The 15,426-nt window shown below is 38.7% G+C and overlaps 1 protein-coding gene and 1 pseudogene across 5 annotated transcripts in view; both read left to right on the top strand.

The window, feature by feature from the left end:
- Positions 1–15,426, top strand: part of MIGA1 (mitoguardin 1) — a 100,630-nt gene that overhangs the window by 65,803 nt on the left and 19,401 nt on the right. For all 4 annotated transcript variants that reach the window (XM_023209039.1, XM_023209021.1, XM_023209029.1 and 1 more), the window contains one exon: positions 4,427–4,527. In XM_023209039.1, coding sequence (XP_023064807.1) covers positions 4,427–4,527 — 101 coding nt within the window. The remainder of the gene's footprint in view (positions 1–4,426; positions 4,528–15,426) is intronic.
- Positions 8,433–10,695, top strand: LOC111540620 (annotated as a pseudogene). The gene has a single exon (XR_002731038.1). The product of XR_002731038.1 is annotated as a nuclear speckle splicing regulatory protein 1 pseudogene (transcript).

Here is a 15,426-nt window from a genome sequence, read left to right as displayed (position 1 = left end):
AAGATCAATGAAGTGTTAGGTTTTTTTTCTTTTTTTTTTAAGAGACAGAGTGTCATTCTGTCACCCAGACTGGAGTATAGTGGCACGATCATGGCTCACTGCAGCCTTGAACTGGTGGGCTCAAGCGATTCTCCCGCATCAGCCTCCCAAGAAGCTGGAACTTTAGGTGCGCACTACCACACTCTAACTTTTTTTTTTTTTTTTTTTTGAGACGCAGTCTCGCTCTGTCGCCCCGGCTGGAGTGCAGTGGCCGGATCTCAGCTCACTGCAAGCTCCGCCTCCTGGGTTTACGCCGTTCTCCTGCCTCAGCCTCCCGAGTAGCTGGGACTACAGGCACCCACCACCTTGCCCGGCTAGTTTTTTGTATTTTTTAGTAGAGACGGGGTTTCACCATGTTAGCCAGGATGGTCTCGATTTCCTGACCTCGTGATCCGCCCGTCTCGGCCTCCCAAAGTGCTGGGATTACAGGCTTGAGCCACCGCGCCCGGCATCTGCTAACTTTTTAAATTTTTGTAGAGCTGGAGTCTCTCTCTGTTGCCCAGGCTGATCTCGAACTCCTGGGGCTCAAGTGATTCTCCTGCCTCAGCCTCCCAAAATGTTGAGATTACAGACATGAGCCATTGCACCCGGCTGCCTTTGGTTTTCAATTTTCCATGCTGTCACTGTCTTTCAATACCACAGTCGAGTTGATAATACTTTTCATTTGTTTTGTTTTGTTTTGAGACAGACCATTGCTCTGTCATCCAGGCTGGAATACAGTGGTGCAGTCTCGGTTCACTGCAGCCTCTGCCTCCCAGGCTCAAGTGATCCTCCCGCTTAGCCTCCCAGGTAGCTGAGACTACAGGTGTGTGCCACTGCGCCAGCTAATTTTTTGTAAAGACGGTTTTGCCATATTGCCCAGGCTGGTTTTGAACTCCTGGGCTTAAGAGATTCGCCTGCTTCAGCCTTCCAAAGTGCTGGAATTAAAGGCATGAACCACTGTGCCTGGCCAAGAGTTGATGATACCTCTTTTTTTTTTTTTTTGAGATGTAGTCTTGCTCTGTCACCCAGGTTGGAGTGCAGTGGCGCGATCTTGGCTCACTGCAACTTCCATCTCCTGGGTTCATGCAATTCTCCTGCTTCAACCTCCTGAGTAGCTCGGATTGGCTAATTTTTGTATTTTTAGTAGAGACAGAGTTTCACCATATTGGTCAGGCTGGTCTTGAACTCCTGACGTCAAGTGATCCACCCACCTCAGCCTCCCAGAGTGCTGGGATTACAGGCGTGAGCCACCACACCCAGCCAATGATGATACTTTTAAGAAAGAGTATTTTAAACTTTAATTGAATGCATGAAAGCAGTTAGTTTGGGATATTGCCCAAGATTCTTTCTTTATACTTTTGACTATCGTATCTAAAAAACAGATGTATTATTTCTCTTTGTAATAATTTAGCTGCCATTCCAGGAATCATAGCAATTACTGAAATAAGAGGTATAGTCTATGGTTTATCGACTTGGATTTAATGAGTAAATCCTTCTAGTTCCTCTGGAATTGAGCCATTTTTCTTTGTTAGATGTTTTAAAAAATAAAGTACAAGTATGGTAACTGATCTGGATGACATTGAATATTGTTACTGTTACTGTTGACTAAAGTAAAACAGACTTTTGACATCTCATGGGTAATGTCTGAAAGATAAAGTGACACTAGATAAATGTCTATATTCTACTCTGAAAATAGCAAAAGCCATATGGAACCAAGAGTTAATTGACTTGTAAATTTAATCCCACTTGGCCGGGTGCAGTGGCTCTCACGCCTGTAATCCCAGTACTTTGAGAGGCTGAGGTGGGTGAGTCACCGGAGTTTGGGAGTTCGAGACCAGCCTGGCCAACATGGTGAAACCCTGTCTCTACTAAAAATACAAAAAGTAGCTAGGTGCGGTGGTGTGTTGCTGTAGTCCCAGCTACTCGGGAGGCTGAGGCAGGAGAATCACTTGAACCAGGAGGCGGAGGTTGCGGTGAGCCAAGGTCATACCATTGCACTCTAGCCTAGGCAACAAGAGCAAAACTGTCTCAAAATAAATAAATAAATAAAATAAAATAAAATTTAATCCCACTCTGATAATGCCGTGACATAATGAAAATTGTAAAACTGTGATTTCTTTTTGTGAAAGTAATACTGAGAATGGAAAATAATTAAGATAACGCTTTGAAGGTTGTACAGGAGGATTAAGTTTTGTATAAAAGCTCAGTGTGTGTGTATTTGTATTTAAAAAGCCTTAATATGCACTGAAAAGAGAATTATGGGAGTTTTTCTGGATAATTGTGTCTCCAAAAATACCAGTTTGATAGCTATTTATAAGTGCGAAACAATTATGTTGTTTTATTCTCCAGTTTAATAGAAAAATGTAAATTTCTAAAATGTTTTTATAATGGAATAATTTAACCTCGGATTTTGTCCCATTAATAGTCATTTAGTAGTAGAAAGATTTTTAAGACGAAAAGTTTTAGGTACTTTAAAAGGATTGATGTAAACATCATCTGAAAACAATTATACTTTAAACTTGGAAGGTAAATACTTAAAACGTGAAGTCTGATCTCACCAAACACAAAGTAGGAAAAAAAAAAGTTACATGTATGATTATTTTTGGTACTTAATAGGAATGAACCTTGCACCACTTGTGGCTTATTCTCTCTTCTGCTTGTTGTAGAGCTTGGAATATAATTGGTTATATAACTTTTGATTTAAACATTTAATTGAAGCTAAATTGATGCTTTGAATAAAAAAAAAAACATACTTCCTAGGTAGAGTCACAAGTTGTGTTTTCTGGTACTTAGGGTTTTAAACAGAATTTGACAGTTTTCTTTCTAGTAGAGATAATAAATTTTAATTTTGGAAAAATTATGAAAATTTGGATGAATGAAAGCCAAGGAGACTTCTGGTTTCTCTCTCCCTCTCTCTCTCCTTTCTCTTTCTTTTCACAAGGTCTCACTCTGATATCCAGGCTGGAGTGCAGTGGTGCAGTCATAGCTCACTGCAGCCTCAAACTCCTGGAGTCAAGCAATTTTCCTGCCTCAGCCTCCTGAGCATATGCCACAACACCTGGCTTTTTTTTTTCTCGAGGTCTCACTGTGTTTCCCAGGCTAGTCTCAAAACTCCTGGACTCAAGTGATCCTCCTGCGTCAGCCTCCCAAAGCACTGGGATGATTACAGGCATGAGCCACCTCAGCCAGCTGGTTTCATTTTAAAGAAGATAGTGTCTGACAAACTTAGCAGATTGAGAATCAAAATAAGAATATATATATTTTATTCTTTGCTCTTTCATACTTGTGATACATTTTGAAGTTTATTACTTGTTTTCTCCATTTTAGTCACATATGTAAGCAGGAAAGTATTTGTTTGAAAATTTAATGTTAACAATTAAATTCCTGATAATAGTACATGAGGATATTCATACCCACATTCTGAATGACAAGTATTGCTAACAGCCTGTCTTGATAGGGTAAGATTAACTCTTTCCAAAGAATTTGAACTTTTTCAACCTTTTAAAATTTGGGGGGTATTTATATTTAACCCTCAGGTAAGCAGAGTAAACATCAAGAACCTAGGTCTGATTGTTTTTGACTGTTCAGTTTTTAAAGTAGGTCTCATTAAAGCCTGAAAAAGTCACAAATACCTTCTTGTTTTTTTTTTTTTGTTGTTGTTGTTTGTTTTTTTTGGTGGTGGTGTTTTTTTGAGATAGAGTCTTGATCTGTCCCCCTGGCTGGAGTGCAGTGGTGCGATCTTGGCTCACTGCGATCTCCATCTCCCGGGTTCAAGCAATTCTCGTGCCTCAGACTCCCAACTAGCTGGGACTACAGGCTAATTTTTGTATTTTTTAGTAGAGATGGGGTTTCGCCGTGTTGGCCAGGCTGGTCTCGAACTCCTGACCTCAGGTGATCCACCTGCCTCAGCCTCCCAGAGTGCTGGGATTACAGGTGTGAGCCACTGCACCCGGCTGTGAATTGTTTTAATTGGTCAGCTTATCACAAGTGACAGGCCAGATATTTTATGTAATATAGTTGATTTAAATGAACCTACAAGTTCTTGTAATTTGGGCAAGACCACTTGCAAATAAATTGCTCTGTTGCAAACTAGCTGTGATATATGCTGACTTTACCATGTATAGTAGATAATCCAACTCTGCTTATTATGTACTAAAAAGCCCTTTTAATAAAAAATTAAGCTTAATTCCTTCTTAAATTAAAAATGAATATTTGCTTTGTAACACTCTCTCCCCTACTTCGCAGAGTTTCAGATTCAGTTAAACATTGGATTCTTACTATTTTCCTTTTGACACTGGTAGTCTAAATAAAGATAGGGGAAAAAAAACAAAATCAACTATGGAATGCGAAGTACCACAATGATGTGGAATATCACTTTCTGAACTTTTCACCTTTTACTTTTAAGATAAAGATACAGATATCACCATGAAGGGTAATGTGGATGACTTTGGCCTGCGAGACACCTTGAGCATCGCATCCACGGATTCCTTTGCTTCAGCAGCAGAGGTAGGACATGTGCGTTCCTAATGAGGATTTCTATTTCTTTTTTAGTGGAAACAACAGTCTTGTCATTATACTGTAATTCATTTTGGTCACTGTTTATTTATCATCTACCACGTGGTAGGTACCAGGATACAAAAATGAAAAGATCTAACATGAAAATAAGCTCCTACAGGAGCTTACACTCTCTTTAAGGAGATGGACCTGTAAACACGTGATTTGGATGGACACTTTCATATACTGTAGATTATGGGGGAGGCATAGAAACTAGTACGTTAATGGAAAGCAATTTTGCAGTTTATATCAAGAGTCTTAAGGATGTTCAGTTTCTTTAGTTCAGAAATCTTACTTTTAGATTTTTGTTCTAAGAAGGTGATCAGATTCAAAGATTATATGTTGAAAAAAATTCACTGTTGGCCAGGTGCAGTGGCTTACACCTGTAGTCCCAGTACTTTAGGAGGCTGAGGTGGAAGGATTGCTTGAGCTCTGGAGTTTGAGACCAGCCTGGGCAACATAGTGAGACCTTATCCCTACAAAAAATTTAAAAAATTAACCAGATGTGGTAGTGAGTAGCCTATAGTTCTGGTTACTCAGGAGGCTGAGGTGGGAGGATCCCTTAAGCCCAAGAGGTCAAGACTGCAGTGGGCCATGATTGTGGCACTGCATTCCAGCCTGGGTGACAGAGCAAGACCCTGTTTCAAAAAAATAAAATAAAATAAAAAAATATATATAGATAAGATAGATAGATAGATATGTATACACACACATTCACTGTGGCATTTTAATAACAATGAAAAATGGAAAACAGTCTTATGCCAAATTATGGCACATCTGTAATTAAAAATGTTATAGAGCTATAAACATGTTTCCAATAATTTTAATGTCATGGGAACATATGTTAAGTGAAAAGATTAGTATGTAAAGTTTTATATAGATTGTATGATTATAATTTTGTAAAAAGAAAACAAAAACATGCATGATATATAAGTATATAGGCAGAGGAAAAAAGACTACCTATAAATAAACAGTAGTGATTACTGAATTATAAATCTGTGGGTAATTTATTTTTCACTGAGATTTAAATTTTTTTACCAAAAGAGACTGCTTGCAAAGAGGTCATCTTTTTGTTTTTATTTTTGTACTTAAATCAGCTTTAAAAATTATATATGACCAATTTTATCTCAGAATATTTTCATTTTTACAGTAGATTTTGGATATTATAATTTTAGGTGGTCTTTTTTCATAGAAATAGTATTATGCATCTGGCCAGGCACAGTGGCTTATTCCTGTTATTCCAGAACTTTGGGAGGCCAGCGTGTGCAGATCACCTGAGATCAGGAGGTTGAGACCAGCCTGGTCAACATGGTGAAACCCCATCCCTACTAAAAATTTAAAAATTAGCCGGGCATGATGGTGCATGTCTGTAATCATAGCTACTCAGGAGGCTGAGGCACAAGAATCGCTTGTACCTGGGAGGTGGAGGTTGCAGTGTGCCAAGATTGTACCACTGCACTCCAACCTGGGCAACAGAGTGAGACTGTCTCACACACACATGCACAAAAATAGTATTACACATCTATAACTGATATGTTAATTTTATCTCTAGTTTGGAAGCTTTAGATATTCCAATACCTGTACCTTTAACTTTGGATCTGCCTTTTTAAAAGTAGTACTGATTCATAATTTCTTTTGTCCTCTCAAGGTTTTTCTGTATGTGTATATTTCAGCCATCACTTACAGTATCATCTCCTAATTGTTTACATTAAAAAAATAATTTCCACTTATAAGTTTGCAATAGACAGAATATATTTACTTGTTCTATGGGAAAGCTGTTTCCTCTTCCTTTTACTGTTCATTACATGCATGTTTATCTTTCTATTCTGTATATGCTATGTCCTAGATGGTTTGTAAGGAGAAAAATTGCTATTCACTTTGCACTTTTTTTCCATTGTGAGGAACAATATACCTAATTGCTCTAAAGTATTTTTTTCTAATATGCAACTTTAAAAAATATTTTGCTAAGTGTTCATTGTACTCACTTTAAATTTATTGTTTAATAAGATTTAATAAAAATTATTAAATGCTTGTGGAAAACAAAATGCATGAATATACACAAAAAGGACTTACTATTCAAGAAATATCCTAAGACTGCTTCCATGGTGTAAATGTATGGTCTCAGAATGTGAATATTCCAAGATAAATTCTTTTATAAGAAATGTTTGTTAAATTATTTTTAACTATATGCCAAGCACTTAAGGTTAAATTAGGGAAAATTGTTTTAATGAAGAAAGTTACTAAGTTAATAGATTCAGAACCCTTTGGGAAGTTAAAGTTTTTGATCATTCGAAAACGTTTTCAGGATTACCAGAAAGACTTCTTGCCTAGTTAGATTAAAACAATTTCTGGTATAGGTTTTTCTATAAACTAGATCAATCATTTGTGAAAGTGATTAACAAGATTTTCCTCTATAAGCATTGCCAAACATTGGTTTGGAACCATGGATGAAGAGTTTTTTGTTTTGTTTTTTTTAAATATAGCTTTCTTGACAAGTAATTCATATGCCATAAAATTCAGCCTTTTAAAGTATAGAGTTCAGTGGTTTTTAGTATGTTTATATAGTGATGCAGCCAGCAGTACTTTCTAATTTCAGAACATTTTTATTACCCTAAAAACAAACCCCTACCCAATAGCAGTCACTCTCCATCTCCCTTTACCCCCCAGCCCTTGGCACCCAATACCTTCTGACTCTGTGAATTTGCCTTATTCTGAACATTTCTTGTAAGTGGAGTCATACCATGTGATACGTTTTATTTGGCTTTCTTTCACTTAGCATAATGTTTTCTTTCAAGTTCTGAAAAGTCTTTTTGATGTTAGGATACCTTCACATTTTACTCCTAATCCTTCCATCTGTTAAAGAGATTATTATTTAATAGGTAGAAACTAATATTGCAGAGAGCATTTTTTAGTTGTAGATTCCTTTTTTTTTTTTTTTTTTTGAGATGGAGTCTCGTTCTGTCACCCAGGCTGGAGTGCGGTGGCGCGATCTCGGCTCACTGCAAGCTCTGCCGCCTCCAGGGTTCACGCCATTCTCCTGCCTCAGCCTCCCGAGAAGCTGGGACTACAAGCGCCCGCCACCACGCCCGGCTAATTTTTTTGTATTTTTAGTAGAGACGGGGTTTCACCGTGTTCGCCAGGATGGTCTGAATCTCCTGACCTCGTGATCCGCCTGCCTCGGCCTCCCAAAGTGCTGGGATTACAGGCGTGAGCCACCGCACCCAGCTGATTCCATTTTTTAAAGAATTACCACTCTGCAATTGTGTATATGTGATTAATAGAGAAATCATAGGCTTCTCTTTAAAAAGAAAATTTTATTTAAAAAAAATTTTTTTTAAATAGAGATGGGGTTTTGCCATGTTGTCCAGGCTGCTCTCAAACTCCTGAGCTCAAGCAATCCTCCCATGTCGGCCTCCCAAAGCGCTGGGATTATAGGCTTGAGCCACTGTGTCCGGCTGAAAATTTTATTTTTTATAATTCAGATACCTCTGCTGCGCACGGTGGCTCACACCTGTAATCCCAGCTCTTTGGGAGGCCGAGGCAGACAGATTATGAGGTCAGGAGATGGAGACCATCCTGGCTAATACGGTGAAACCCCGTCTACTAAAAATACAAAAAATTAGCCGGGTGTGGCGGCGGGTGCCTGTAGTCCCAGCTACTCCGGAGGCTGAGGCAGGAGAATGGCGTGAACCCGGGAGGCGGAGCTTGCAGTGAGCCGAGATCGCACCACGGCACTCCAGCCTGGGCCACAGAGCCAGACTCTGTCTCAAAAAATTAAAATAAAATAAAATGAAATAAAATAAATAAAATAAAATATTTTTTAGATACCTCTACTTGTACTCTAAATGGAACCTTGGAAAGCTTTTGCTATATACACCTCTCTGATTTGACAACACTTATTTATAGCAATCCAAAAACTACAGCAATAATAGGGCCACGTTCAGCCGACAGGGGAGCAAGATGGCGATTGTGGGCAGGCAGTATGGGCTTATTTTGCCAAAGAAAACACAGCAGTTGCATCCTGTTTTGCAAAAACCATCAGTGTTTGGGAATGATTCTGATGATGATGATGAGACCTCCATGAGTGAAAGCCTTCAGAGGGAAGCTGCTAAGAATAGCAGGCCGTGAAACAGACCAAACTGGAATCCAGAAGACCCTTGAAGAAGATGCTACTGTGTATGAATATGACAGTATTTATGATGAAATGCAGAAAAAACAGGAGGAAAACAATCCCAAATTGCTTTTGGGGAAAGACTGAAAGCCCAAGTATATTCACAACTTGCTAAAAGCAGTTGAGATCAGAAAAAAGGAACAGGAAAAAAGAATGGAAGAGAAAATACAGAGAGAACGAGAAATGGAAAAGGGAGAGTTTGATGATAAAGAGGTATTTGTGACATCTGCATATAAGAAAAAACTGCGAGAGAGAGCTGAAGAAGAAGAAAGAGAAAAGGGGGCAGCTGCGCTGGAAGCATGTTTGGATGTAATCAAGCAGAAAGATCTCAGTGGATTTTATAGGCACTTATTAAATCAAGCAGTTGGTGAAGAGGAAGTACCTAAATGCAGCTTTTGTGAAGCCAGATCTGGTATAAAGGAAGAGAAATCAAGGGGCTGCTCCGATGAAGTAAGTTCAAAAACCAGAGTACCACAAGAGAAATGCATTGTTCAAACTGATGTGAAAGTAGAGGAAAACCCAGATGCAGACAGTGACTTTGATGCTAAGAGCAGTGAGGATGATGAAATAGAAGGAACTAGAGTGAACTGCAGAAGGGAAAAGGTCATAGAGACCCCTGAGAATGACCCCCAAGCACCATAGGAATCAAAACCACTCTCAGTCACCTAGTGAAGAAAGAGGGCACAGTGCCAGACACCACATGAAAGGATCACGAACGTCGAGAGGACATGTGAAAAGGGAAGATCAGCACCAACAGAAGCAATCCAGAGACCAGGAGAACCATTACAGACTGTGATTACCAGAAAGGAAGGGATTCTCATAGGCACAGGAGGCCAGTCATAGAGATTCCCATTGGAAGAGGCATGAACAGGAAGATAAACCAAGGATGAGGGACCAAAGAGAAAGAAGGGACAGAGTGTGGAAAAGGGGGAAAGACAGGGAGAAATATTCCCAAAGAGAACAAGAAAGAGACAACAAAATGATCAGAACCAACACAGTGAGAAAGGAGAGAAGGAAGAGAAAAGCAAAGCAAAGGAAGAGCATATGAAAGTAAGGAAGGAAATATATGAAAATAATGGTAAATACAGAGATAGAGAAAAATGAGAAGTAAGTGTTCAGTCTTCGGAAAGAAATTGAGACAGAAAGGAAAGCAGCCCAAGTTCTAGGGCAAAGGATACATTTCTTGACCAAGAAAGATCCAACAAAATGAGAAACATGGCAAAGGACAAAGAAGTAAACCAGGAGAAACCCGCTAATTCTTAATAAAATCACTGGGAGCAAAACAGAGACTCACAGAGGAAAGGCAAGAAGAGAAGGGTAAAGAACAAGAGAGACCACCTGAGGCAGTGAGCAAGTTTGCAAAGAGGAACAACGAAGAAACTGTAATGTCAGCTAGAGACAGGTACTTGGCCAGGCAGATGGCGCGGGTTAATGCAAAGAGCTATATTGAGAAAGAAGATGATTGATGGCTACCCCAAGAGAAAGATTTAAGGAAGCACAGAAAACTAATTCCTGGAACCTGCTGTGTAAAACCATAAAGGAGTGTGTTGCCAGTAGTTTGGAGGGCATTTTAAAATTTATTTTCAAAATTTTAGGTTAAAATCAAAAGTCTTACATCTTGGATGCTTGCATGTGAATGTTTGGCTGAATTTATATATAGTGTGTACTTATCAATACCACATTCTTTGTTGTATTCAGGAACTGCAAGAGTGTACTAATTCCCTGTAGGTACATAATGAGGAAAATTGGCTTCACTACAACCATTAAAAAATAATTTTGGCCGGATGTGGTAGCTCGTGGCTGTAATACAAACATTTTGGGAGGCGAGGCAGAAGGATAACTTGAGGCCAGACATACAAGACCAGCCTAGGCAGGATAATGAGACCTTGTCTCTATTTAAAAAACAAAAGGCCTGGCATGGTGGTTCATGCCTGTAGTCCCAGCTGTTTGAGAGGCTGAGGCAGGAAGATCATCTGAGCCTAGGAATTTGATGTTACAGTGAGCTATGATCATACCACTGCACTCCAACCTGGACTACAGAACAGGACTCTGTCTCTAAAAAAAATTGTTTTTAATAAATAATTTAACTCTTCTAATAATGTTGGTTTTGTTGCAGGAAATACTGTATTTCAGATAAAATATTATTTTATAAATATTGTATTTCAGATAAAATGGATTTGAACAATAGAAAATATACTTTATGTTCTGAAATTTGTATTAAAGTATAAAATGTGGATCATCTTGTCTAAACAGCTTACAGCATAGTTGGCTTAAATGAAAATAAAAAATAGTGATATACTTAAAAAAACACCAATAATAATATACAAAGCAACAAAGATGAATATTTAGGATACTTATAACCTGAAAAGGTGGGGAGGGCTATATCTATCATTTAAAATTTTTCTTCTATGAAAGTATGAAGGCATGGCCGCCCATGGTGGCTCACGCCTGTAATCCCAGCACTTTGGGAGACCGAGATGGACAGATCACCTGAGGTCAGGAGTTCTAGACCAGCCTGGCCAACATGGTGAAACCCAGTCTCTACTGAAAATACAAAAATTAGCCAGTGTGGTGGCACGCGCCTGTAATCCCAACTACTTAGGAGGCTGAGGCAGGAGAATCGCTTGAACATGGGAGGCGGAGGTTGCAGTAAGCCGAGATTGTGCCACTGTACTCCAGCCTGGGCAACAGAGTGAGACTCTCTTTCTCTCAAAAAAAAAAAAAAAAATATGAAGGCTTGACTGGGGCTGAAAGATCTGTTCCCAACATAACTCACTCCTATGAATGGAAAGTTGGTGCTATCCATTAACAGAAGACCTAAGTTTCTCACCACATTGACTTTTCTGTAGGACTATTTGAATATCTTTACAGCATGGCACCTGGCTTCCCACAGAGGGAGTAACCCAAGAGAGGGCAAGGTGGAAGTGATGACTGTTTTGACCTATCCTCAGAAATCTCATTCTGTCATTTCTACAATGTGCTGTTGGTTACACAGGTTAGCCCTATTCAATGTGGGATGGGGTGTGAGTAACCAGGGTGAGAGAATCATTGAAGACCAATTTGGAGGGCGGCTATTTTAAGTTCCTATTTTCTATTAAGGGATACAGATTGGTAACAACCTGCTTTCCTTAATCGTAAGTCTTATTTATAAATTTAGGTGATTGATTTCAAAGGAAAATGTAAACATGTATAAAATGGTCCCCATTAAAATAGAATGTAGCCTATTTCATGTCCCTACTTGTAATAATCTTGTGACTTTAGACATTTTCATTCACGGTCATTCAAAGGACCTGGTCTGGATTAAGGCTTTTAAAAAATATTACTTCAAATTTAACATAGTAATTACATGCCATGCCAAGGAGGATAAGGCTCAGTCCATCTTGTACCTCATGAGGCCCAAGAGAAGTAATTTAGGATGTTTGAAATCTGTAGCACGGTTTTCACTGGTTGCTTCATATGTAGGAGTTACCTATTTATCTGTTTTTATTGTTGTCTGTTGTTGTTGACTTGTTCAATTTCTTTTTTTTTCTTTCTTTCTTTCTTTCTTTTTTTTTTTTTTTGAGACGGAGTTTTGCTCTTGTCGCCCAGGCTGGAGTGCAATGGCATGGTCTCGGCTCACTGCAACCTCTACCTCCTGGGTTCAAGTGATTCTCCTGCCTCAGCCTCCCAAGTAGCTGGAATTATAGGCACCTGCCACCACACCCAGCTAATTTCTGTATTTTTAGTAGAGACGGGGTTTTGCCATATTGGCCAGGCTGCTCTCGAACTCCTGACCCTCAGATGATCCACCCACCTCGGCCTCCCAAAGTGCTAGGATTATAGGCATGAGCCACCGTGCCCGGCCTTGTTTGATTTCTTTTATGGTCATATTTATGGTACTTGGGAAATATGGGAGATAACTAAAAAGGTAGGATGATGATTTGGTGTAAACAAATATAGTATTTTCTTTTTGAAAATATTAAAATGAGTTTTTAAAATGTAGCCTTTTGGGAGAAGAATAATTTCAAAATATATGGGAAATTTCATTTTAGCTAGTAAAAAAAGGACCCCCTTTTAATAGTAAATTGCATGTTCCATAGCTGCAATTAACTGCATTATTGACTGCTGCTTCTGAAATAACTTCTCAGCTCTATTTAAATGTTAATTTTTTTCTAAAACCTTTTAAAACATTTTTGGGAATTTTGTTGAAAAATTCTTCCTATATGATGTATTCTGAAATGAGAATTTCAACCAATGTTTTCATGAGTTTCTTTTTGCTTAAAAAAGTTTAATGATTTAAATAAATGTTTCTGAGCTGAAATTGTCTCTTAAGAGTTAATGGTATCTAGTATCAAATTTTCAACATGATATATTCTCACAGCTGCAGTCCTATTTTAGGAGGCTTCTTTAGACGATTATTTCAACCAAACCAACAAATAAGCAAGGTAGATCAATAATTCAAGACTCAACTCTGGAATCTCCCATTGTTGGATTGTCTTTTTATTATTATTAGAAATTATTTCATGTAGAGGGTTTAATTGGAGCCCAGTTTGGTTTTTTTTTTTTTTTTTGAGACAAGAGTCTTACTCTGTCACCCAGACAGAGTTGGAGTGTAGTGGTGTGATCTCAGCTCACTGCAACCTTGCAACCTCTACCTCCCAGGTTCAAGTGATTTTATGCCTCAGCCTCCCAAGTAGCTGGGATTACAGGCATGTGCCACCATACCCGGCTAATTTTTGTATTTTTAGTAGAGATGGGGTTTCGCCATGATGGCCAGACTGGTCTCGAACCTCAAGTGATCTGCCCACATCAACCTCCCAAAGTGCTGGGATTACAGGTGTGAGCCACCGCACCTGGCCCCCAGTTTACTTCCTAGGAATTTTTTTGAATAGAGAATAGAGAATACTAATGGTAGGTATATGTGGGTCCTATTTGTTTTGACAGTGGTACAGACATTTAAAACTGTTTAATATCTAAAGAATTTCCATTCTAAGTTATTTTTAAAAAGCTGTTTAGTTTTTCTTAGCCTCAAGAAGACCTTGCCTTTTAGCATAACATATATTCCTTAAAATATGAGGGAAAATGTTACTTAGTGAATATATACTGTGAGATACTGTCATCTCTTCATACCTTTTTTTTTTTTTGCATCTGGCCTAATGGACATATTTATACATTATAAATATTGCTGATGCTGAAACTTCTTATCTCTTGGCTCTTCGGATAAGGCTTATAGGAAGGGTGTAATTTGATGCTTAATAATGTGCCTGGGTTTAAATTTTATCATTTAGTTTTGGGATTAGGGGTAAGTTCCTGCTAATTTAATCTCTGTTTCTTCGTCTGTAAAATGTGGATTATTTATTTATTTCTTTATTTGAGAGAGAGAATCTCACTCTGTCTCCCAAGCTAGAGTGCAGTGGTACGATCTTGGCTCACTGCAGCCTCCATCTCCTGGGTTAAAGTGATTCTTCTGCCTCAGCCTCCCAAGTACCTGGGATTACAGGCATGCGTCACCACACCTGGCTAATTTTTGTATTTTTAGTAGAGGCGGGCTTCGCCATGCTGGCCAGGCTAGTCTCCAACTCCTGACCTCAAGTGATCCGCCTGCCTCGGCCTCCCAAAGTGCTGGGATTACAGGTGTGAGCCATTGCACCCGGCAAAATTTGAATAACAGTACTTACTTTATGAGCTTTTGTAAGGATTAAATAAATCAAGTGAAAGCATTAGCACAGCACTGGCTGCATGTGAAATACCAAAACCAAAGCCTTGAGAGTTACTTCTAGAATTATAGAGTAGACATTCAAAAGTCTTCTTCACAAAGCAAAAAATGTCAAAAACAAAATTTTCAGAATAGTGAAAATGGATGAAAGACTTGGAGAAATTCAGAGAACACTGAATCAAGTAAAATGGCTGAATCTCCATAAGAGCAGTTTAGAACACTTCTAAATTTCATATGGAACCAAAAAAGAGCCTGCACAGCCAAAGCAAGACTAAGCAAAAAGAATACTGGAGGCATCACACAACCTGATTTCAAACTATACTATAAGGCCACAGTCACCGAAACAGCGTGGTACTGGTATAAAAATAGGCACATAGACCAATGGAACAGAAGACAGAACACATGATAAACCCAAATAGTTCAGCCAACTGATCTTTGACAAAACAAAAACACAAAATGGGGAAAGGACACCCTTTTCAACAAACAGTGCTGGGATAATTGCTAGCCACATGTAGGAGAATGAAACTGGATCCTCATCTCTCACCTTATACAAAAATCAACTCAAGATGGATTAAGGACTTAAACCTAAGACCTGAAACTACAAAAATTCTGGAAGATAACATTGGAAAAACCCTTCCAGACATTGGCTTAGGCAAGGATTTCATGACCAAGAACCCAAAAGCAAATGCAATAAAAACAAAGAAATAGCTAGGTCCTAATTAAACAAAAGAGCTTTTGCATGGCAAAAGGAACAGTTGACAAAGTAAACAGACAACCCACAGAGTGGGAGAAAATTTTCACAATCTCTACATCTGACAAAGGACTAATATCTAGAATCTACAATGAACTCAAACAAATCAGAAAAAAAATTCCATCAAAAAGTGGGCTAAGGACATGAATAGACAATTCTCAAAAGAAGATACACAAATGGCCAACAAACATATGAAAAAAATGCTCAACATCACTAATGATCAGGGAAATGCGA

The sequence above is a fragment of the Piliocolobus tephrosceles genome, chromosome 1 (genome assembly GCF_002776525.5).
Source record: "Piliocolobus tephrosceles isolate RC106 chromosome 1, ASM277652v3, whole genome shotgun sequence".
Taxonomy (NCBI): Eukaryota; Metazoa; Chordata; class Mammalia; order Primates; family Cercopithecidae; genus Piliocolobus; species Piliocolobus tephrosceles.
This window is presented reverse-complemented; position numbering and strand designations above follow the sequence as displayed.